Source organism: Anguilla rostrata, chromosome 3, assembly GCF_018555375.3.
Source record: "Anguilla rostrata isolate EN2019 chromosome 3, ASM1855537v3, whole genome shotgun sequence".
NCBI classification, from domain to species: domain Eukaryota; kingdom Metazoa; phylum Chordata; class Actinopteri; order Anguilliformes; family Anguillidae; genus Anguilla; species Anguilla rostrata.
In genome coordinates, this window is record NC_057935.1 from 38,489,897 (window position 1) to 38,513,424 (window position 23,528).

Here is a 23,528-nt window from a genome sequence, read left to right on the forward strand (position 1 = left end):
TAACTGATTTTCAGTAGTGAAATCTTGGCACAGCATTTCGCCTTGGTAGATTATTATGTCCAGTGTGTTTGTAGTTCCAGAACGATGCAGGAGACTTGGGTCAGCAAGGCCAACCTTGTTAACACTAATCAAATACCTTAACACACAGCACTAAATCTCGGCCTGAGCACTGCCTGCTGGCTGTTTTGTTAAATAAATAAAAAAAGACCTAGAAGAAAAATTCCACTTGTGCAAATAGGAATAGCATGATTTGTGGATTTGGGGGTATAGCATAATTTGTGGATTTGGGTGAGAATTGTGTCCTTCATTTGTATTCGTTCCATCGTAACTAAGGAAATGCCACGTATTCTTTGAACTGCAGTATCAGAGGCTACTTTTTAATGAGCCGAAAGCACCGCGCTGCTTGGTCACTTTCACCAGGAGGCGTCACTCATTGGCAGTTTAATTGTCAAAACAGTACATTTCGTTCAACTTTGTGTAAATCGTAAGCGCTGACATCCGTTTACCTTTCAATTTCTTCAATGGGTTCTGTCATCGTGGTTTTGTGAGTCATACATGTCTAGTTCTAATACATTGTCTCTGAACGTTCACAAACGTAAATTAAGCTTTGTGTAAACTTGCGTAAACGTGGTACGTGTTTTGTCTCCAAATCAGGGAAGATGGATCCTGTGGAGTACTGCGCCTGGATGTAGCCTACCGTTCAGAGCACAATTTCTTCATTGTTTAGAGTCAGCAGCTCCACAGAGTGCGCTATCTGTTATTTATTACAGCCGCAAGGGGAAGACGCACAGTGTAAAAAAAAAAACTGGAAACAGATGGCCAAACTGGTACCCTGTGTTGTTTCAGTATACGCAGGATAAAAGTTTATGACGGTTTTCAGCGGGTGAAGTTCAGAGAGGGAAATCATGATGCACCGAGCCAAATCTTGCTTGTTCTACATATGGGTGTTAACTGAACAGTCTGCAGGGGTTACCCATTCTATTGGCTTCCGTCTCCGGCTTCTGTTCTTGAACCTCTAGAAGGCAAAGAACCGCTCATGAACGTCGTTTGCCAGGATGAGAAAGCTGGAAGATGAACCCAAGAGTCCGAATAATCGGTAAGTGGCTTCTTTTCTGATAGGCTAACAAAGTTATTTAAACAGAGTTTACTTAATCGTTGTGAACTTTGGTATTCCTTCACCTTGAAAACGGATTCCACCTGTAGCAGTTCGTCTGAAACCTGAAACATCTTTGCCTATTTATGTTTTTCTTGTGACATAAAGACCATGTAGGGTACTTCAGTGTACTCATAAATAAATGTTTTAATTATCTGTTATTTAGTTTGTGGTAGCGTTGTAGCTATACCGTGTATATGAACAAACACTGCAAAATATAAAAGGGGGGTGCAAAATATAAAAACCTATCAAAGTGCTTATCTTGTGAGTTTGCAGTTTGGACAGAGGAAACTCGCGGACAACATAGGCTATTTAATCCTAACTCTGTTCATTTCAGGGAGCTTTTCACAAAAGGAATAGCCGTATTGGCTCCGGTGCGTCTGAAAGCACCCACGTTCCTTCGCTATTTGTATCCCAGCAACTGTTTCAATGAATGGCTGGCTGAACAAATCCTATTACTTAAAGAACTAACTCTACTCTAGACCATGGTATCCAGCAGGGGATGTTTAAAAAAAAATTTTTTTTTAAATGTATTTATTTAATACACTGCACGCTTTTTATTCAGGAATCCACGAGAGATCTACCAGGAGAACACTAATATGTTTATTGAAATATAACATTGTCTACGTTTTCTGTTCACACAATGGCATGGTTTGCGCATATAGTAGTGTAGAAACTGTAAAAGTGGAATGAATGAAAATAAATAAATATGCATACATACATACATACACATTACATGCTTTTGTGTCACCACGGAAATTGTCTTTGGCAGCTTTCCGCTTAAAACAGGGTAGCCTTTGCTTCCCGATTCCAAAAGTGAAGCGTTAGTTAGCCCCGTAAGGAAAACAAATCAAGACTGCTTTTGTGTAATATTTCATCACTTACGACCCAGACATTAAATTACTTTTTTTCGCCGAGGTCAGGAATTCCATTCTTTGAGATGTAGAACATTTTTGAAAGCCATCACTTAATGATATAGCTAATTGTTCTACATTTGTATGTGTTGCACACAAACTGTTCGCATTGCTCGAAGCAGCTGCTCTCTACGCAAGCGTATTATCGGATCTCCGCCCTCTACCTGAAACAAACGCACCTGGATCCAACGAGACGGAAGTAGTTTGCAGAGATTACCCAATCTACCAACGATAACTGTACCATAACGTTTTTGAAGACCGCAATCGCGGATTTCAATTGCTGTTCAATTGTAGGGATACTAGTTGTGCAACGCTGGAAACTACTCTACAGAGGCTGAGATCAACCAACTCTTAAAATGCGTTTTATGTCGCGCTGTGCGTTGATAAGGTAGGCATTTCCTTTATTTTCGAAAAGGGACTGTAAAAATTTAACTCCGATGCAAATACTTAATGCCCGATAATATTAATCCGTTTTTCTTCAAAGCACATGGTTACTTTTCGTTTTGTCTATGTTACATTATCGCTACTTACTGAGTGAGGAGCTGAGGTTTGTTCAACTTAAAATTCAGCACGCTTTGTGGTTAGCAGTAATACTATATGGATGGGGTGATATACGAAGTTGATGTCCAAAAATAAGATCAGCTCTTGTGCTTTCTTAGCTTTACTTATGTGATTTTTTTCTTCTTCTCAGTACGTTTACATGGACACGTACTGAGAAGCTCTGATTCTTCACTTCTTAATCATAAGAAGTGATGCTTATGATTTACAATCTATTGAAAGAAAACTACTTTGACTAATGAATTGAGTAATTTGATTCTCAAGGAAATATATAAGTACAGCACCCCACTTAAAGACTTGAATGTGGGAAGCCAAAAATGTGTCACAGGTTTTTTTTTTTTTTGACATTTATCCTAGAAGTCTTGTGGGTTGAATGAAAACTGTTTTGTGCTCTAACTGCTGTAATAACATGAATGCTGTGCTGCTGTTAATTTCAGTCAAGATGAGTAATGTGCTTCTACCTTTTCTTAATTTTTAGGCTTAACTATCCATGGTGCCTCCGACTTTGTGCCTGTTTTCGTTAAGCTCTGCCTAACTTATCGCTCGGAAATTTCTGGCAAACATGGCTGCGTTTCGGAGGCTTCTGAGGAGGCGGGTGCACCCCTGGAAACTGGTCCTTGTGGCCCTTGTGTTTGCCACATTTCTGCTGCTGATCCAGCGGGAGGTGGTCAGTCAGAGCCCCAAGGAGGAGCCCTGGCTGAAGGAGATGGCAGACAAGCGGGACGCCGTGCTGGGCATGGTGATGGGGGCCGTCAACAACTTCCGGGACGCCATGCCCAAAATGCAGATCAGGGCCCCGGTCCGTCAGCCGGAACGCGCCGGAAGCGTCTCCTGCCTGCCGGGCTATTACACGGCGGCCGAGCTGAGGCCCGCGCTGGAGAGGCCCCCCCAGGACCCCAGCTCCCCGGGGGCATCGGGGAAGCCCTTCCACACGGACAGCCTGACCCCCGCCGAGCAGAAGGAGAAGGAGAGGGGCGAGGAGAAGCACTGTTTCAACCTTTTCGCCAGCGACCGCATCTCGCTGAGCCGCGACCTGGGACCCGACACCCGGCCGCCGGAGTATGTGTCTGACGGTGTTCCGCCTCTCCGTTATCTTGTCAGCCAGCTCATTCCACAGCTCACTTGCATGGGAGTGAATCAGAGCTGCAATGTGGCTAACTCTATGGCAGGAGTAGCTTTTGGCATAGCTTTGTCACTGTAATAGGTTAATACTGTGGTAAACATTCTCCAAAATTCACCAGTACTTTCATTCAAGAATGTGTAGATTTTAAGTTATTTTCAGTACCATTTCTGTCTAATAAGTACCACCATCTTGTGGTCATATATTGAAACTGCACATATCTGGGCAAAGGAATCTGTGTCATACCTTTGTGACAGAAAATTAAATTCACTGCTATAACCAAAGACCACATGTGAGAGCACGATAACAGTATTTCCTATTTTGTGTCCAATGTACATAAATATGAAAGCCTCAGCACAGCCACCAGATCCTTTGATATTTGTCTGCAGTTGTAAGAGGAAATTTTACATAAACCACCGGCACTAAAATGTTTTTTAACGCGTGCCAGCACATCCATCTAGTGGAGAAAGGCAGCTTTAAGTTTTGTTTGGCTAATTAAACTCGTCTGTTCTTGTTCCTATTATTTTAAACAGGGTAATTTTCGCAGGGTTTTTTTTAGCAAGTTTGATGTGGTTGAGATTTCAAAAGGTGTCAAATGTCTGCCGGCTAATACACATGGTCAGTGTGTGAGCGGGGCTCAGAGCCTCTGGGCTTCTCGATGGGTTCCAACCGCTCCTCCCCCCACCCCGAAACGTTCCTCCTCGTTGGCAGGTGCATCGAGCAGACGTTCAAACGCTGCCCGCCCATGATGACCACCAGCGTGATCATCGTCTTTCACAACGAGGCATGGAGCACCCTCCTCCGGACGGTGTACAGCGTCCTCCACACCTCCCCCGCCATCTTCCTGAAGGAGATCATCCTGGTGGACGACGCCAGCGCGGACGGTAAAAGCTCGGGCGGCGGGACCGTCCTGCCATTTTGGCGATTGGGTTTTGGATGGTTCGCTCCGAACCCCTGCGCGGGGCAGGGAAGCAGGGATGGGGGAGGGAGTCCGGGTGGCGCAATATGTTTTTTTAACGTTAAGGCAAACGCAGTGGGGGGGGGGGGGGTAGTGCTTTTTTTATCGTAAACGTGCTCCCAGGCGCATTTGACCGTTAGCGGCCTGTCGCGCCAGGCGGAATGACCCGCTCGCCTCCGTGTTCAAATCGCCCGCTTTCCCCGAGACACAGAGACCAGTCAGGCCCTCCGGGCAGCGGGCCCACGCTGAGGTGAAAACACCACAGCTCGCGGCCTGCAAATTTCCACAGAGGGGAGCCAAGCTAAAGTAGAGGTGCTTAGTATGCATGACCACCTGACATCGGAGCTGCAGAAATATTTAATGCATGTGCCCGACACTTCAAGTCAAGAATGCAGTCTGAGTTTCAATTTCATGGTATGGTTATGAGAAATTATAGAAGCAGTACTTTGGCATCGTTTGTATCAGGTCTTCCATGATGAGAAGTACATTTGAAGCAACTGTAGAATTGTTTGTCATTCTAAGAAATACAGTACCTTGTCATAACAGAACGAGGAAATATTTGTAAGAGTGAATTCTTTAAAAAAAGAAGTCATGTCACTGAATATGCTTTCATTAGAATGTGTTGCTTTGTTGTAATATACAGTAGTAGCTGGTACAGTCAGTCGGTCCATATTATTTGCATAATGGACGTGCGTCCATGTTGATCCTAGTTTGCTTCGAAGCCGAAAGGGGAGGAGCTGGAGTGGCACTGTGTTGCGAGGGCGAGAGAGGGCAGCGGTGCCCTTGTTATGTTTCCTGTGTTGTCAGAGGCCCTGAAGGATGAGCTGGATAATTACCTGCGGCAGCTGCACGTGGTGCGGGTCGTGCGTCAGCGGGAGAGGAAGGGCCTTATCACCGCTCGGCTGCTGGGCGCCTCGGTGGCCACCGGCGACATCCTCGCCTTCCTCGACGCTCACTGTGAGTGCTCCGCCAGCGGCAAAAACAAGGCTAACGGGGTGCCGGGAGCGCCGGGGGAAGTGTGCGTGTTTGTGCTCGCCGCTGCGCACCGAGGTCTGCTCGCCTGCCAGTGGGCCGCCCATATCACATCAGCGCTTTTGGACCAATGAGAAGGCGGAGTGCGCCTAATGTCGAAGCAGCATGCAAAGTCCTGTACCAATCAAATCTCTTGTTATCTGTTATTGCTATTGGTATCATTATTAACGTCTATTGTAATCTATTAACATTCTAAAACATTTTAAAACAATTTCAAAACAAATTTCTTGATTATGTACATTGGTGAGGGATTATTTCTGGTCTTAGTATGTGTAAAACAAGTATTTCTCCATGCACGTTTTTAATAATTTCCAAAGTTTGCATTAGCTTCAAAGTTGTTTTCATTATTGTTTGTAATGCTTGTAATGCTTGTTCACTTACGTTATCAAATGAAACTCAGCAGGCCTTAAGGTCCAGACATGTTCCATTGATGAAGCGGTAGAGCAGCCAGGGCTGATCTTTAAGTGAAGGAGTCCATTTCTCTCAGGCGAGTGTTTCCAGGGCTGGCTGGAGCCTTTGCTTGCCAGGATCGCGGAGAACTCCACGGCCGTGGTGAGCCCCGACATCACCACCATCGACCTGAACACCTTCGAGTTCATGAAGCCCTCCCCCTATGGACAGAACCACAACCGGGGCAACTTCGACTGGGGCCTGTCCTTCGGCTGGGAGAGCCTGCCCGACCACGAGAAGCACAGGAGGAGAGACGAGACCTATCCCATCAAGTGAGACACCCTTTGGGTAAAAACGATCGATCTGTGCCCTTGAGCAGTCTGCAGAAAACATAGGCGGTGTGGGCATTGCAGAAACAATGAAGGGCCTGAGTGCCGATGTCAGAACAGTTTACTGCTGAATGACAAACAGTCCCCTTGTGGCCCACTTCCTGTAAGTTAAGCTCACTGTTTTTTCCCCTCTGAACTTCATTCTGACACGTTTTTTAATTGATTGTGGAGCAAACTGAGGACCCGGGTGTTTCCGTGCAGAACGCCCACTTTTGCCGGCGGACTCTTCGCAATCTCAAAAGAGTACTTCTATCGCATCGGGAGCTACGACGAAGAAATGGAAATCTGGGGCGGAGAAAACATTGAAATGTCTTTCAGGGTGAGTGCAGAGAAGAACTGGCACGCGGTTGATTGAGCCTCTCCGATTCCTTTCGGTGTGGTTCACAGTATTGTGCTAGTCCTTTTCCGCTTCTGCGGTTTGCTTGCCTCGGTGTGCGATCAAAGCAGGAGGTGGGCGTTCGGTGATGCTGTGCGGAAGAGCGAAAGGTTTTTTTGCGCTTACCCGCGTCTCCGTGGTTACCCCCGCAGGTGTGGCAGTGCGGGGGGCAACTGGAGATCCTCCCGTGCTCCGTCGTGGGGCACGTTTTCCGCACCAAGAGCCCCCACACCTTCCCCAAGGGCACCCAGGTGATCGCGCGCAACCAGGTGCGCCTGGCCGAGGTCTGGATGGACGAGTACAAGGAGATCTTCTACCGCAGAAACCAGCAGGCTGCACAGATAGCCAGAGAGGTAGGCGGCCGGACCTCCCAGCTCCATGTCCCTGGCTTCAGGAGGCCATCCAGACACACGCTTGTTTTGCCGTGTGCCAGCAATGGGCTGTCGGCACGTTGGTTCGTAAGGGCAGCAGTGTGGGTTAGTGGGTTAGGAGCTGGCCTTGCAAGATAAAGATCACAGGTTCAATTCCCTGGTAGGACGCTGTCGTTGTACTCTTGAGCCATGTACTTAGCCTGAATTTATTCAGTATATATCCAGCTGGATACATAAATGGATACAATGTAAATGCTCTGAAATTGTTGTATCTCAGTATCATTCTTAGAAAGAGACATTTATTTAACCTGGCAGAGGCCACCTTTTACAGTAGCACCCTGAGAATACAACAATGTAACAAATGCACAGTTAGAATATCATAGAAATAGTGTGAACAAGGTGAAAATATACAGATAAAATAACTATAAAAATAAAATATATTTTAAATATATATAATTAAATAATATATAAATAATATAATTATGTTTTATTTAAAAAACAATATGACCAATCAAAAGTTCTAGTTATGCTAGTCATGTGGGACCAGGTGTAAAGAGGAACCATGAGATTGTTGGATTCAAACAGGGCATTCAGTCCATATAAGGTATGTCTTTTTGTTTTTTGCCTGAAGAATGTGCAGCACTGTGTCACATGTTGAACACACCGAAGGTCCCTGCCAGTGCTATGAGTCATGTACTAAGCTGGTCCATGCAATAATTATCTGTGTGGGGGAAAAAATCTGCATATTGAACATCATGAAGGCAAAAGTAAAAAAGGTAACAGACTCAACCAGTCCACCAGGGACATTCAATGTTAGAAACAGACCAGTAAAATAGGGAAGAGCAGAAGTGACCAATGAGGAACATCTGCCTTTGGTGGGGATTCCCATTTTAAGGACACTTAGCAGTGCCTGGAGCTTTATATAGCTTTACATATGCTGGGAATGCTGTCCCTCAGAAGTAGATCTAGCCTGTGGGTCGTAAATGGTCCCTCTCGGACAAACCCCCAGGGGAGAGAGACCCCCGATTCAAAGTGCCCTCCTACTGTGTTCAAAAAGGCCCTGTGTCTCCTCAAACTGCTTAATTGACACATCTGTGAAGCTGAAACTGGTGCCTGCTGCTTTTACACAGGGTTGCAACGGTAATTATGTTCAATTTCTATGTGTTTTTTTACCATAGACAGTACACAGCCTGTGCTGTCCTCCAAGTTGGATTATATTCTTTTTTTTTAATGTATGAAGCTTGCCCACAGGTTCATTAGCATTTTGTATTATTTATTAATGCCAGCAGCCAGATCTCTTTATTGTTGTTGAGTCTGTGTTTCTGGGTTAGGCTGATTTTTAGCGGCTGGGAGAGCCTTTCTATTTCTATTTAACTGGCTTTGGAGTGCTCTGAAGAAATGATCTTTTACATTCATATAGTATGTAATTCAGTCAGTTTCTTCTAGAAATTTCAAAAGGAATTAAATGTAGAGCATTATTTGAACTTGAACAGCAAAACAGTCTTTGATAACAATCTTGTCATGTCTTTATACTGTTTACCACTGCCACTTAGGGGTAAAACTGTCATGATGAAAAGGACAAATGCAAATGTAGATTTAATAAATAATGAATACACAAAGGTTTGAGACATGTTTCTGTTTCAACCTTTGAACACGAGGAATCCTGTGTGGTTTCTCATCGTGGAAATGTTTTGCTGAAAATTGCAATGTGTGGTTAGTCCTTTCGGTGAAATACGCAATCAATTGTTTATGAGTGAGGGAGTCAGGTTAAAGGAGAGACCAGATGTTTTTGACAAGATCCTTCATGTCTTTGAGGGTAATTGCTGCCGCGCTCGAGGTCGTCTGGCCTGGATGTGCCGTGCGTAGCGCAGACGAACCCGGGGCTTCCTTCTCATACCTGAAAGCATTTCAAAATAAAGCCAGCCTGAGCTAAAATATACAAAATAGCGGCACCGTCTTCGAGACGTCGTCACTAATGAATGGGAATTCCGATGTTACACAGTTTGGGAAGTAGCACTGGAGGTTTTCCTCCCAGTGGAAAGAGTGGGCAGTGTTGAAAGAGTGGGCAGTGTGGAAAGTCCGCCCTCGCCCGCGCTTTCCGAGTTTTACGGGCTGGAATTGCTTCCGCAGCGGTCGTTCGGAGACGTCTCCCGGCGCGTGGACCTCCGGCGTAGGCTGGAGTGCAGGAGCTTCTCCTGGTATCTGAAGAACGTTTATCCGGAGGTGTTCATGCCTGACCTCAGCCCGCTGCAGTTTGGCGCGGTAAGCAACCAACCCCCCTCCCCCTCCCCCTCACCCCAATCCCTTCCAGACCGCAGACTTGCTGTAGCCGCGGTTTCGTACGGAAAGCTTTGAGGCCGCGGTTTTATACGGAAAGCTTTGAGGGGCGCCGGTTGGCACGGCAGCGAGCGGGAACCAGCCCTCGCCACCCAGACGACGAGGCCTTGTTTGGAAGGCTCGCGTGCCGCTGCAGTCAGGTTTCTCATTTCTTTCCAGGTAAAGAATCTGGGGAAGGACTCCTGTCTGGATGCGGGCGAGAACAACGAGGGTGGCAAAGAGCTGATCATGTATCCCTGCCACGGACTGGGCGGAAACCAGGTGCAATTATTAAAATATTTATTTATTATGATTTTTTTTATTTTTTGAGGGAAAACGGTTGTTTCTTTACTGATGATAAATACTTGGAAAACTTCCTTGAAGGCCACAGGGTCTTTGTAGTCCATCATACATTTATTGCTGAATTACTTTTGAAAGGTGCTAATTGATGTTAACTCAAAAACCTGCAGGACTACAAATTCCCTAGCACAATATTAACTGTTTTTTTCCTGGGAAAAAACATCTATTTATTGGCATTATTAATTTGTGTTCATTGTCATACACAATTGGCCTTAAATGTACCTGTCGAGTAAATAAACTCTTAACCAACAATATTTCATATTGAATGCAACCAGAGCCTTGATTCAGGTGGCTGATTGTGATAAACCACTGGTTGCGAACGATTTCTTTTTCCTCTATAAAATAAGCCAAAGTACAGGGAGAATGTGATTCTTCCTTCTGAGTTGACTGGTTAATCTGTTACCCATTAACGCTGTGCGTGTGTCCAGCTGACCCTGTATAATATGGGATCGGTACTGTAAAACGCCTGGCTCTGAAGTTCGCTGAAGTACACTATTAACTTTTTAAACATTCAAAAAATGTTTCAGTATTTCGAGTACTCCACGCACCACGAGCTCCGGCACAACATCCAGAAGGAGCTGTGTCTCCACGGCACGGAAGGGACGGTGAAGCTGGAGGACTGCCAGTACAGGGGTCACGACACCTTCGCCCGTGTCGAGCAGAAGTGGGAGTTGAAGGAGGTAGTATGCATGTCTGAAACCAGCTGTCCTTGTGCGCACAAAGAGCGTGTATCATCTCATTCATAGGGAAGGGTTTAAGGTCTGGCCCGGAGGCTGGACATCTGGGCAGCACTGTAGTATAATGGGTAAAGAGGTGGTCTTGTAACCTAAAGGTCGCAGGTTTGATTCCCAAGTAGGGCACTGTTGTACCCTTGAGCAATGTACTTAACCTGCATTGCTTCAGTATCTATCCAGCTGTATGAATGGATTCCATGTATCCATTGTTATGTAAATCGCTAAATCCTAACATCTAGGTAAAGCCTGGGCTATATCATCAGCTGGCTGTGGCTAGGAGTCGTGCATGTGCGGAACACAGTTTGCTCCATCATTCAGGGTTTATGTCAGCCAGGGTGCCCCGGGTTAGTGATGAATCGGTGCCTGCTAGTCACTGAGAGTGAGAAAGAGGCCCCTCCCCCAATCGACGCTACCTCTCCTGCAGTATGCTTTGGGGCTTTTAGTATGGAAGACAGTCTGCGGCTCATGGGCAAGTGTGCCAGATGCCTCAGCTGTAGCGCTCCCCCTCATAAGCTACGGCTGCCATAGCGATGATGCCAGAACTGTGACACGGTAAGCTACAATTGCCAGTGCCAAAAAATGTAGCCCCGGACAGATGCTTTAGCAGAGCAGATGTTACAAAATAATTTGTTGACTGAACAAGTAGCTGCTGTCTCTAATCAAAGCTATTCTGCAGCATCTTTACAGATTGCAACTTCACAAGCTCAGTATTTGTCTCTGTTGAATATGATTATCTTTGAATCTAAGCGAGTCACTCTGCTCTCCTCGCAGAGCCAGTTGCTGGTGAACCCCGGGTGGCAGCTGTGCCTGAGTGCTCGGCACGAGCACCCCTCCCTGGTGCCCTGCAACCCCACGGACCGCTACCAGCAGTGGGCGTTCACCTGAGAAACCGCCGGAACGTCTCCGCGGCTCCGCCAGGCGGCTGGAGATACTCGGCTGGAGATGCGCGGCCGTCCAACGGCCCACTTTTCCGAGAGAACGTTTAGCGTTTTCGTTCTTAATTTATTTTCATAGGCGAAACAAACATTACTGGATAGTTTTGAACTCTGAAGAGGAAAGCTAACCAGCAGGAAGGATGCGGACAGGGTTCTACTGAAGTTTTACGTCTTTGCCCTTTGGCAACTTTTTTACTGAATGATTTATTTTATCATAGTTTGATTATTTACTAACAACCGTCACCATGATTGCAGGGGTTGGTGTTATTTGGAATGAACTGCACCTCTACATCATAAACAGTAATAATAATCAGTCTCTTGTTAAATTAACAAAACTTTACAGTGAGCCTACGGCTGTTATGAATAGTGTACCTCACAATCTGTGTTTACATGTAAATTTTATTTCATCTTTTTCTTTTAGAAAAGTATTTGTATATGAAACCCAGGGAAAGTGTTTAGTTGGACACACCTGCTACAACATCACTGGGTTTTCTTTTCTCCTAGAATCACTGGGAGGCTTATAAGCTCCTGCAACATTCTCTCCCTTTTCTAAACCAATGCTGCAGTGGGCTTTGTCCTCGACTCTGTGTGGATTAATGACTGATACATAAAGAGGCACATCTGTGAAAAAGGACTCAGTATTTCAACCATTTCATACAAGTAATGCAATCGGTAAAATATGCATTTTGGTACAAACAGCCTCGCCATCATCAAACAGGAATAAAGTCTATCATTTTCCATTTCAAATGATCATGGCAAAACAGTAGTTTGTGTATTGTAACGTTACATGTAGAAATATCATGATGATTATCAAACGATGCAATACTTTTGTCATAGTAAGAACCAAAGACAATTTCTAAGGTGTTAGATGGGGTTAAGTGTCATTTTCTTTTTTCCTCTAGAAAATATAAAGAGGAATTTAATTCAAATCCTGTGTTTGAGGTTATGAATGAATCGCTCCCTGTGCTTTTTAAACGCCATTGTGTGAAAAAGCAAGCCAGAACTCCACCGCACACGGACCCAAAATGTCTCCGCATACCACAACAAATGCCAGTGTTCTGGTGTGCCTTACATGGGAGAGTTTTTGTTTTTTATATTGAGATGATGCTGTCAACTTTTCAAAAGTGTTTTCCCCTCTTATTTCTCCTCCAGTTTCTGATTGCTAATTGTGCCTTGACTTGCCGCTGAGCCACGTCTCACTCTGGCACATTGCAATTGGAGTGATGTGCCTTAAACAGATTTTTTGCAATAATAAAAAAAAAACTTAAGTGTGACCTTATTCTCTCTGCCAACTTAACTCCGCTCAGTCAGTAATCAGTCAAAGGTCAAGAATGTGGGGCTTTTGAACTCACCTCTGTTAATAAAAAAATTCTCTACAACTCCTGTATTTTATGCCTGTGTGAATCATTTCGTTCAGATAAGCTAACAGAATTTTTTTTCAAATTACAGAAACAGTGGGTGTTTTCTGTTTTTTCATTATTCTGGCATTACTGTGAAACCTACTGTGAATGACACAAGCTGGAAGCTTCCTTTCTAAATGAGCACGTCCATATATATCCCTGTTGTTGAAATCCTAGTGTATCTGTAATGCCATGTACATGAAGTACTGCAGCTCCCAACATTTCTATTCAGCTGTTTTTTACTGGACTTTTTATGTAAACACTGTGTTACATGTGTTTTAAAATTACTCATAGCTCCCTTAACCTTGGAATATAAATTCATTGCAATATGTGTCAATTTAAATGTCATCAGTTTCTGGAAGTAATACTATTCTATTTAGTGTACTTCTCGTAGTATTGGTGACTTTACAAATGTGCTTATGTATTCCTGTAAAGCGGTGCATTATATCTCGGCAAGTGAAATTTCAGTGATCAAGAAATCATTTGTTTAATTTTGTCTTCAATTATATTGGCCTACTCAGTGGTTAATCTAATTACAACTACTTTGTTGGATTAAATGTGTAATAACTCTTCTTTTAAGCATAAAACTAAACTATAATCTACACTTGGTTTTGAGAGGAAAACAGAATAGGTTGTAATATGGGATATGATATACAGTCGGCTGTGTATTATTTTGTGAATATAATTATGTTTCACGATTGTAACCAGTCAAAATCGAAAAAAGTAGCCTACTACACACTTTCTAAAAAGTATTTTTTGCATACACAAATATCCACCCAAAGGCGGTAAATCACTGAGTAGAATGCTTATACTAGAATACATAATCAGTATGACAAGATTAAATTGAGATCGTTACCTCTTTTCAGAGCATAGAAAATGTTACGTGATGAAGCTTCATTGGAGTGTGTTCCGTTTATAAAATTGATTTCTGTTTGTGAAAGAACTGATTTGTTTCAGTATTGTAATCACTAGGCATTTTTATTATTTAGGCGGTTGTTCCGGTGTTCTTTTTATCGCAAAACACAGACTCTTGGCTTTTAATGGGAGTTGCCCAACTATTTCAAGAATCTTTTTTTTTTCGGTAGGGGGTCAGTGAAGTATTTTCACTGGTGGCCGTATAGTAATGAGATTGCAGTGTAATTTATTTGGACACCTACAACTGATATTTGTTCCGCATTTATTATGCATACAAAATAATTTGGCTTGGGTAGTCAAAATGTTTATGCGTATAATTTTTGCTGCTTTTTAAATGCATTTTCAGTAGAAGGCTCGCTTATAATACTGTGATGTATTCCGTTGTGTGGTTCATAACCTGCAGAGGGAGCTGTATACTGTACACAGATCGTTTTTACACAACGCACGGGTTCACGGAACTCCACACACAGTGGTCTTAAGAGAAAATGCACTACAACTAGGCTCAATTATTTATTTATTTCAAAGTCAGGTATTGGTGGAAAAGCAAAAAAAAAAAAAAAAAGGCAACAAAAAAAAGTAAACATTTGACTCTGTTCTAAACTGTATTTCAAACCTCAATACATGTTTTAACATCTATCTAACTATCGAAATAACATTATGCGAAATTAGATTTTCAGTTTGACCAATTCCTGCGATTTGAACAGAGATAATTAAGATGAACATAACAACAGGCACATACTGCAGCTAAAACAAAAGCTAGACACATTTCACAACCATCAGAAAACAAAGGACAATTTAAGACCGCAGAAGCATCCTCCTTAATACAGACGTTTGCAAAAAACCACAATAAATACGTATTTCAATATCATTCGTTAATAAATACTTAAAATTATAAATACAGCAAATGAACACAAACCCAGAGTAGTAACGTCACTGGTTGTCCGTTTTCAGCTGCTTTGGCACAATGCGTCAAGAGAACGGCGACTCTCGCCCTCAGAACGGAGAGCGCCAGTTCAGTTTCGCACCCCAGTTAATAGAGAAAAAAGGTATTCTGAATCCAGGGCAAACGAAAGCATATCATGTGTGCCTTGAGGAAACTCGAATAGTCACACATCGCACCTTTACCTGTATTTTTCCTGCATTAATAAACACTGATTGATTTGTGTAAAGTGTTAAATAATATATCAATGCCTCAATCATTGCTAGCCTATTACAGGCTATTGATATACAGTGAGCTCCATAATGTTTGGGGCAAAGACACTCCCCCCATTTCAGAACACCGTAATGCTTGGGACAAATGAAAGTAGCCATGTTTTGTACTTTGTTGCATATCCTGTACATGCAATAACAGCTGCTTGAAGTCTGTGACCCATAGACATCACTGAGCGTTGAGTATCTAACCTACTGATGCTCTGCCAGGCCTGCACTGCAGCCATCTTCAGCTCCTGCTAGTTTCGGTGGCAAGTTGCTTTAAGTTTTCTCTTCAGCACATTAACGCATGCCCAGTTGGATTCAAGATGGATGACTCATTTGGTCAGTCAAGAATCTTCCCGTTTTTGGCTTTACTGCTTTATTGGGATCATTGTCTTGCTGTAGGGTGAAGCACCGTCCAATATTTTGGAAGCATTTGCTGGAACCTGAGCAGATTAGATGCTTCTGTACACTTCACAATGAATTCTGCTGCTGCTACCGGCAGTTACGTCATCAATGAAGAAGTGAGCCAGTATCTGTGGCAACCATACATGCCCAAACCATAACACCCACAATATCATGTTTTACAGATGAGAAGCTGCTTTGAATCTTGGGCAGTTCAAGGAAGCTGACAAATCAGAAACACCTATGAAGCCATTTGTCCCAAACACTATGGTGCCCTGAAATGTGGGACTATGTATAAAGCATGCTGTAATTTTTACAAAGTGAAACCAAAATGTATAAAAGTACCCTTTAATAAAAGCTGAAAATCTGCACTTTAACCACATGTGAATTGATTGGTTACAACTCTAAAACTGGGGAGTGCAAAGGCAAATCAGGAAAAAAATAAAAAATGTCCTAAACATTATGGAGCTCACTGTATTTTCCTAATATCCAAGACCTTCAGGGCACTTCTCTGTATAGTAATACATACAGAGATATATTTCTGCCAAGTTTTATTAATATTCCTTTAAATATTCCAATGCCAATTCAGCGAATTACGAGCTGTATCATACGAGGAAGGTCATGTTGGTCCGGCCTGTAGCGTATGTGCGTGGTGCTGTAGACAATTAATCATTTTGTGGATTGTCTTTAACGATTCTCAAGGTATGGTTTTCTATTTATGTGCATCATGATTTTCAGTGAAATCGGTCAGTCTCGTTTACTGGGATCGTGTACACATTGTGATCTCTCTCATAATGCCCAACGACTGAATACATTAATTTAATTTTAACTAGCCTACAAATTGGGTCAACCCCATTGTAAATAATATTTAATACTTGAGATGTTTGCACCATTTTCAGATGCTATTGCACTCTGTAAAATAAATAGACGCTCCCATCGTATTTTACAATACTGTCCGATCGCTGCATTTAAAATTTCATTGTAGAATCGTACACTACAGTATCAGCATGTTTCGATGCCAAAAATAGAATCATCTCCAAATCTGCAGCAAAAACTACTTTACGCTCCCTGCTCCCTGTGTGTTCAGGTGGTCCTCTACATTTTTAGGTAACAAGACCATGTTTTCTATACATTCACACAATCATAAAAGCATTACATTTGCAATGAGTGTTGTTTTCAGAAGCACCCTGACCCCAGGCTGAAACAAAAACATGGGCTAGTCAAACAGCAGAAAAGTTCAGAGAGCTTTGTAGCTATGATACAGCTATATGTGGTTTATTTACCATTACTAAAGCTGAAATGCTTGATAAAAAAGACTAGGTCCCTATCCAAGTATTAAGATGGAATCCCTGTTTCTGTGTTACTGCGTGGCACTAAAGCTAATGTGAGCTCAATTTCACCTTTGTTAAAATACAGGGTCAAATGTATTTTTTGAATATATTTTTTATTACTTGTGTTGTAAAGCTGAAATTTGTTTTAGTGAATGCAGGAAAAAATACTGATAGCAAATTGAACAATTTTTTTTTTTTTTTTAAGTCCGTTATTGGCTATTCGTTCTTGTACCATAATTCAAGTATTTTGGTCATTAAGGTAATTACATGGCAACTGCCCCTTCTCAGAATTCAGTCTAAAAAGTGCAAATGCAGAACTATAGCTTCATGTCATTTATACATCTCAAATCAATGTATGCTTTTTACATTTAAACTCAAAGCATCAGAGATTTAACAAAAATATTGCAGAGCCAATCCCATGCTATTGCAAACAATAGAAAAGCACAAAATAGATATAACAACATAAAAGTTTGTACAGTACATGTGCACAACTATTTAAAAACCCATACTGTAATAAATGCCAACAACAGCTCAAAAATAACATGCTTTCCATTATCAAAACATAGCTTTACATACACTTCATAACCCCATAAACTGAAACAATGTACTTTTTCCACAATCGACATATTGACATATAAAAGTTCTATCCACAATGTGCCGAGAACTAGAACCTTTGCTTTTAAATGACAAGATACTTACATCTCACAGGCCTAAAGCTCACGCATGGTTCTGTGGTTTTTCATTTTGCATTTAAAATGAATATATTACAGGGACAGTAGGATGCCACAAAAACAGCACCACTTTGCGCCTGGACCCTTTTTTTTTAAACAGGCAGCGTTTTAAAACAAAAACTGTATGTGCAATTTGTTAAAAAGGTGTATCTAAAGCAAAAGCCACTAATTCAGACTTTGCCATAAATTTAATTCATTTAAATTGGATGATTTACCCTTTAGTTGTTCATTAATTGTACTTATAAATTCCTAGATATTCCTTAATACGTGTAGCACACTAAACTTGTGCAACCTGGGTAAAGCTGTCTAGAGACGGAGAGGTTTTACTACCGTCTGACAGGGAGGACACTTCAGACAGCCCGTTAGAGAGGTCCTTAGGCTTCTCCGCCATGAAGCAGGTCCCGTTATTAGCGTAGTGCTCTTGTGAGTTATTGTTCAAGTAGTTCTGGATCTCCATCCGGGAGGGGCCTTTCGGCAGGTCGTGGCAGGCCCCGTTGGACTGGACGTTGTTCTCCAGGTCAGCCGCGCGGCAGACGACGCTGGAGGACACGCCGTTGGTCACGGAGAAGTGGTGACTGGCGTACCGCTCCTCGGACGGCCTGGAGTAAGCGGGGTACTGCTCGGAGGCCAGGCCGAACAAGGCCCCGTTGCCGTTGGGCACCCTTTCTTGGAAAGGCTGGGCGTCGCCGTAGGGCTCCGCGGTTTGGCCGACGCTGACTAAGGGCGCGCCGGAGCTCTCGAGCTGGTAGCACTCCGCCGCGGAGCCGGCGAAGTACGAGCTGCCGTTGGCGTGGCCGTTGTGCACCGCCGCGCCGTCCGGGTAGCACAGAACCGAGGAGAGCGGCACGACTTCGGCGCGAGACGCAGACGGCGCGTTCGCGCCGTCCTCAAAGTCGTCCGACTTGTCTTCGTCGTCCTCCTCGTCCTCGGAGTCGCTAGGCGCCAGGCTCTGGGTGCTGGAGTCGGTCAGGCCGCTGCAGAGGCTGCTGCCGTCGTCTTCGTCATCCTCGTTGTCCTCTTCGTCGTCATCGTCGTCGTCCTCCTCCTCCTCCTCCTCGTCTTCATCCTCGTCGTCGATGGGATCCTCCATCTCTTCCGAGGCCTGGAGGTGCATGAGGGCCGTGGGCGGGACGGCGTCGGCCAGGGTGTACTCCAGACCGTGTTGGGCCTGGACCAGGGGGTTGGCGTGCACGCCGATGTCTCCGTGGTAACCGTTGGCGACGGAGGCCTGCTGCTCGCGGCTCTTCTCCAGCTCCAGCTTCATGATGGTGTGCAGGAAGTGGGTTCGCACCCGGATGGGGTTGAACTCGATCCGGCCGGCAGTGTTACTGCAGCCCTCCTTCGTGCAGCCACAGGGAAAGGACATGCGGTCTACCTGCAGCGACCAGACCAGGTGTTCAGAAAACATTTACACAATGTGGTTTAGGGGACCGATACTCAAATCTGGCCCTGGAGACCAAGAGTACTGCTGGTTTGCATTCTTCCCATCTATTCAGAACTGAATTAAACCTGTGACACCAGGTTAGGTAAATCTCTGGATGACCAGTAGCATTAATCAATCAATTAAGTATCAGGTAGAAAAGAAAATCAGGAGTACTACTGACATTAAGACCCAGATTTGAATATCCCTCGTTTAGGGTGTTCTTAGGTTTACACTGTAAAAACGTGATGCTCCTCCAACAACAAAATTGTAAGTAACTGATTACAATGCCCTTTTAAGCTGACTCAACTTGGGTTCTATGATTACAAATTATAAGCTTTGTGTTAACTCATATTGAGCTGTTCAGATAACAAGACTAATAGGTCCAGTAAAATACCTGTAAATTTATGAACTGAATTTTATTATTCCATTAAAATGACAGAACCAAAATGACCAGGTTCATGTAACTAAGAATTTTATACTGGGCCAACGTAATAAAAATGTTTCTGGGGTAGAAATTAACAAGGCATGGCAAAATTCTATCCATCCATCCATTTTTTATTTCACTTTCCTGTACATCCATAAGAAATTTAATGTAATTTAAAATACATTCGTAGGATTGATTGTACACCTACTTGCATATGATTAATAAATAAACTGAATAAAGGGCTGCTCAAGGATTAGACATCCAAAATGTCATGGACATGAATGGGCAGCACTTTATTATTGGATTATTAATTTCTCAACATTTAAAATCTATTAACAGTAGCATTTTTAGTTTTATTTGAGCATTTGTGTGCATATAATCAATGGTTAATAAGGAACTTTTGTTCATGTGCATAATGGCATTTTCCCCTATATTGTGGGACACCCAATATTGTAGACAGCTAAATATTTGTTGAAAATGTCTGTTATGACAAGGAGTATTCAGTACATGTGCAAATGTGTGCACTATATCTTTAAAATTATATTTTCAGTCAATTGCTCTATGCTTCCATTATTTTCAGAAGCCTCTTACTAATGGATTGAGCATTTTGTACAGGTCTGTGCCTGCCTGTTAAATACAATTTTAAACAACTGCTGATGGAAACTGAGACAGAAAAAGAAATACTTTTTTTGGACAGGAATTAAGAATGGATGGCAACTGACTGTGTTTTGGAGAGAAATTTCAAGAATTGATGATAACTTTGAAAGGATCTGATTGTGTTTTGAACTTGAAAGGAGAAAGTTCTGGATAGGAATGTAACATCCTGTGGATGAGATTTGTTTTCAATAGGAACTGACAGTTGTTTAAACAGTATATGACTCTATTTTGGTTTTGGAAAGGAGGAAGAGCATTTTGGGTCAGAATTGGTAGTGAATTTGAATAGGATTTGATAGCTTGAAAAGGCGAGTTGCCAGGATATGATGATTCGAGAGCGGCGTGGATGTGAATTCAGCGGGAATGAAGACCTCACCTGACACTTGATTCCGGCCATGCTGCAGGCGCAGGTTTCCGGGTCGCAGAAGATCCGGCAGTCGCAGCCGCAGTCCTCGCGGGACACGCGGATGGTGCGCAGCTCGTGCTTCTCCTCCACGTCGATCTTCTTCACCCCCGAGGCCCGCAGCAGGGCCCGCCGCTTCCTGGTGGTGAGCGGCTGCAGGAAGAAGTACTCGTCCACCTCCGTGTTGTCCAGGTCGATGTCGTCGTCCGAGATGTCGTCCACCGTCAGCACGTTGGCTTCCTCCGACTCCACCGTGCCGTTCTTCGTCAGCTGTGGACGGAAGAGCAAATTTGCATCGGTAAGAAGGGGAGGCATCAAGCAAACAAATTCATGATGGAGAATTGATTTTAATTTCAAAAATAATCATTTAGGATTTATTATAACTTATTTTAACTTCATCATTACGGGTATTCTTTTAATAATTTTGAGCTGGGTTTCTAGCAGATGGAGAACTGGTTGGATATCAACAGCCATATTCCGCACAATTATGTTGCACTCCCTTAAGATCATGAAAGGTGCAACATAATTTTATTGCGCTTCATGTAGGTATTTATCCCACCTTGAGTTTAATTGAGTTGAGTTTCTCCTCCTTGAGGTGGTCTTTGAGCATGTCTCGATGGATCCGCTCCTGCTCCAGGGCGAACTCCCCCAGGGTGTACTGGCGGATGCAGCTGTGCCGGCTGGCCATGCCCAGGGTGCTGCCGCCCTGGCTGGGCACGCTGGTGAAGCCCTGGCGCCGGCTGAAGTAGTACACCGTCACGTTTTCAAAGTGCACGTTCCTGGTCCTCATGCGCTTCTCGCGCTTCAGTATGGAAGAGGCTGAGGGAGAAGTAGGGGCCAGGTTACGGAAACGGATGGATTTCTCTCCATCATCCCTGCAAAATCAGCTTCTAAGATCTGGCATTTTCAAAAAACATTTTAAAGAAGGTCTACACAATGTAAAGATGGCCTGTATTTCACGTTAAATCTCATGCTTGTCCTTACATCTGTTTCCCAAACCCACCCAGGCTGTTCTCTTAACTTGATTGGTGTGTCCAACCAAATGCTTTCCCTGGGATCTTATCTTTTCATTCAGCATCCATATCTGCCCAATTATAAAGGTATGATGTGACCCGGTATTGCAGAGTCAGATTATAGGTGCAGGGCAAACAGAAACCTCTCAGAACTTGTGTCAGCCCACCATGTGTGCGAGAGGGTGTCTATCATTTACAATGGACCATGTGACTAAAACAGATCTGTACCTAAAGGGGTGTGCCCAAACGGGGCATTAATGAGCTTTTTTTAGACTCTCTTTTTGGCACCTCTTCAGATGCCAGACAAACAATGGAATAAACTGTAACCACCTGATCCAGACTGGCAAAAACAACTGAATAAAACATTCACCTGTTTACCTGAGGGCATAGGCTGATTAGGTGTGCAGGCAAGGAAGGAAAGGGAAGCAGTGTAGTATAATGGATAAGAACTGGTTTGATTCCTAGACACTGCGGTTGTACCCTAGAGCAAGGTACTTAACCTGCACTGCCTCAGTATATATCCAGCTGTACAAATGGATGGAATGTAAATGCTATGTAAAAAGTTGTGTATGTCGCTCTGGATAAGAGCCTCCTAAATTCCTGTAATGTAATGTAACGTAATGAAAGAGGGTGCACAAGGGTAAAAAAAAAAACCCTGGTGGAGACCACAGGCCTTAGGACAAAATCTCAGTCTAAATACAAATACCCCATGAGGTCAGGGATTCGGGAACTACTTTCTCTCCTTCAAAAAAAGCCTATAAGCCCACATGAACAAAATCATACCTCATTGACACTCTGTAGTTATGTTCATGACCTTCGTCCATCCCATTGTTAGCTCTTTTTGTGAATTTGGCAGACACTTGTTCAGACAATAATTACTGACACTGTCATGTGTGGATGCTATTAACACCTTAAACTAATAGTTGTGTGAAGCGACTAGCAGTCTGGAAAAGTTACTATGGAGAAGATGTGTTCCCTGTGTGAAAGAGGTTAGTGTTGTTGATTTGAAACCTGGAGTCGTTTGCATAAAGTGCAACTCAAAGGTTAGCGCCTCCAGTGAAATAATGAGTGGGGAAAATGATGTAGGAATTGGATTTATTATTATTTTTATTTATAATTACAGCTGGACTGGATTTTGTAATGCCATTAGCCATGCCCAACTCGACAGATTTGATTGACATGAAAAATCCAGAAATGACGTTGCGCAAGAAAGATGGTAAGAATAAGAATAAGCCAGTCCAAGGGACCAGGAACAGGCAAGATTGAGGAGAAATAACAGGGACAGGCACAACATGCGGTCTGAGTCTTGGTGAGTGATTGTACTGGCGTTACACAGATGTGATGCTCAGCTCCCTACCATTAGCTGGCTCACATCATTGGCACGGGTGAAGCTACTTTACAGACAAGTTCCTTATTTCACATTGTTTCTTTTTTTTATTCCACCGGATACGCTTTTACGTCGCAAAAGAAGATACATCAATTTCCCCACATCCAGGTTTTTTTAACTGCACATTTAAAACTCTGCTTCATACGCAAAATGAAATTAGTAGGGAGTCCCATTCGCTGATTGTGTTATTAGCTGTGACCTTAGCAAATAAGACATCAATTTAACGCAGACTGCATACGCACCAACAACCCTCGTCAGTTCGCATTTCGCACTGTGAGTTCTATGTCCCTAAATCCAAGCAACCAAAATTGGGCTTTGTTTGTGAAGCTCACTCCCTGGTCTTGTGGACATTTCTCACTAGCGGCAGTGCAGTTGGCTCCAGAATAGGTGTTTCAATGTAAATCAATAGTAAGAATATGGGAAAAAAAATTTTCCCACAAAAAAAATGTAGGTTTTAATATTTTGTGGACAAATCGGGGACAGTTTGCATCATTGTATCTGACAAGCTTAGTGAACAACCCGGGCTTAGTGGACTCGGCCGGACTTCATGCCCATGTAAGGGTCCCTCCAGTTCTCTACTGTGCAGCCTCTGGCTCCAATTTGTACTGGAAACTGCACTTCCGTGGTTTCAAAAACGCTTTTCAC

General features: G+C 43.4%; 2 protein-coding genes across 5 annotated transcripts in view; one reads left to right on the forward strand and one right to left on the reverse strand.

Moving 5' to 3' along the window:
• The first annotated feature begins 473 nt into the window (after nt 1-473).
• On the forward strand, nt 474-12,993 carry galnt3 (UDP-N-acetyl-alpha-D-galactosamine:polypeptide N-acetylgalactosaminyltransferase 3 (GalNAc-T3)). 2 transcript variants are annotated; one of them, XM_064327438.1, is made up of 12 exons: nt 474-1,096; nt 2,190-2,455; nt 3,104-3,684; nt 4,457-4,629; nt 5,511-5,660; nt 6,223-6,457; nt 6,716-6,833; nt 7,043-7,243; nt 9,392-9,523; nt 9,758-9,859; nt 10,465-10,617; nt 11,443-12,993. In XM_064327438.1, the coding sequence occupies exons 3-12, from the start codon at nt 3,188-3,190 to the stop codon at nt 11,554-11,556; spliced, it is 1,875 nt and encodes a 624-aa protein (XP_064183508.1). In that variant the 5' UTR covers nt 474-1,096; nt 2,190-2,455; nt 3,104-3,187; the 3' UTR covers nt 11,557-12,993. The 2 variants fall into 2 exon arrangements, with proteins under 2 accessions (XP_064183508.1, XP_064183509.1); XM_064327439.1 differs by lacking the exon at nt 2,190-2,455.
• A 1,425-nt stretch (nt 12,994-14,418) lies between these two features.
• The window catches only part of csrnp3 (cysteine-serine-rich nuclear protein 3), a 53,282-nt gene continuing 44,172 nt past the window's right edge, over nt 14,419-23,528 (reverse strand). For all 3 annotated transcript variants that reach the window (XM_064327443.1, XM_064327442.1, XM_064327440.1), the window contains 3 exons: nt 21,043-21,302; nt 20,457-20,753; nt 14,419-18,954 (listed from right to left, as the gene is read on the reverse strand). In XM_064327443.1, the coding sequence (XP_064183513.1) occupies nt 17,857-18,954; nt 20,457-20,753; nt 21,043-21,302 (1,655 nt within the window). In that variant the 3' untranslated portion in view covers nt 14,419-17,856. The remainder of the gene's footprint in view (nt 18,955-20,456; nt 20,754-21,042; nt 21,303-23,528) is intronic.

Bases quoted from the DNA above. Each gene is read 5' to 3' on its own strand.
- galnt3 (XM_064327438.1), top strand. From the start codon at position 3,188: ATGGCTGCGTTTCGGAGGCTTCTGAGGAGGCGGGTGCACCCCTGGAAA. The intron at 4,630-5,510 runs GTAAAAGCTCGG...CTGTGTTGTCAG, and splicing joins GGACGACGCCAGCGCGGACG to AGGCCCTGAAGGATGAGCTG. The intron at 9,860-10,464 runs GTGCAATTATTA...AAAATGTTTCAG, and splicing joins ACGGACTGGGCGGAAACCAG to TATTTCGAGTACTCCACGCA.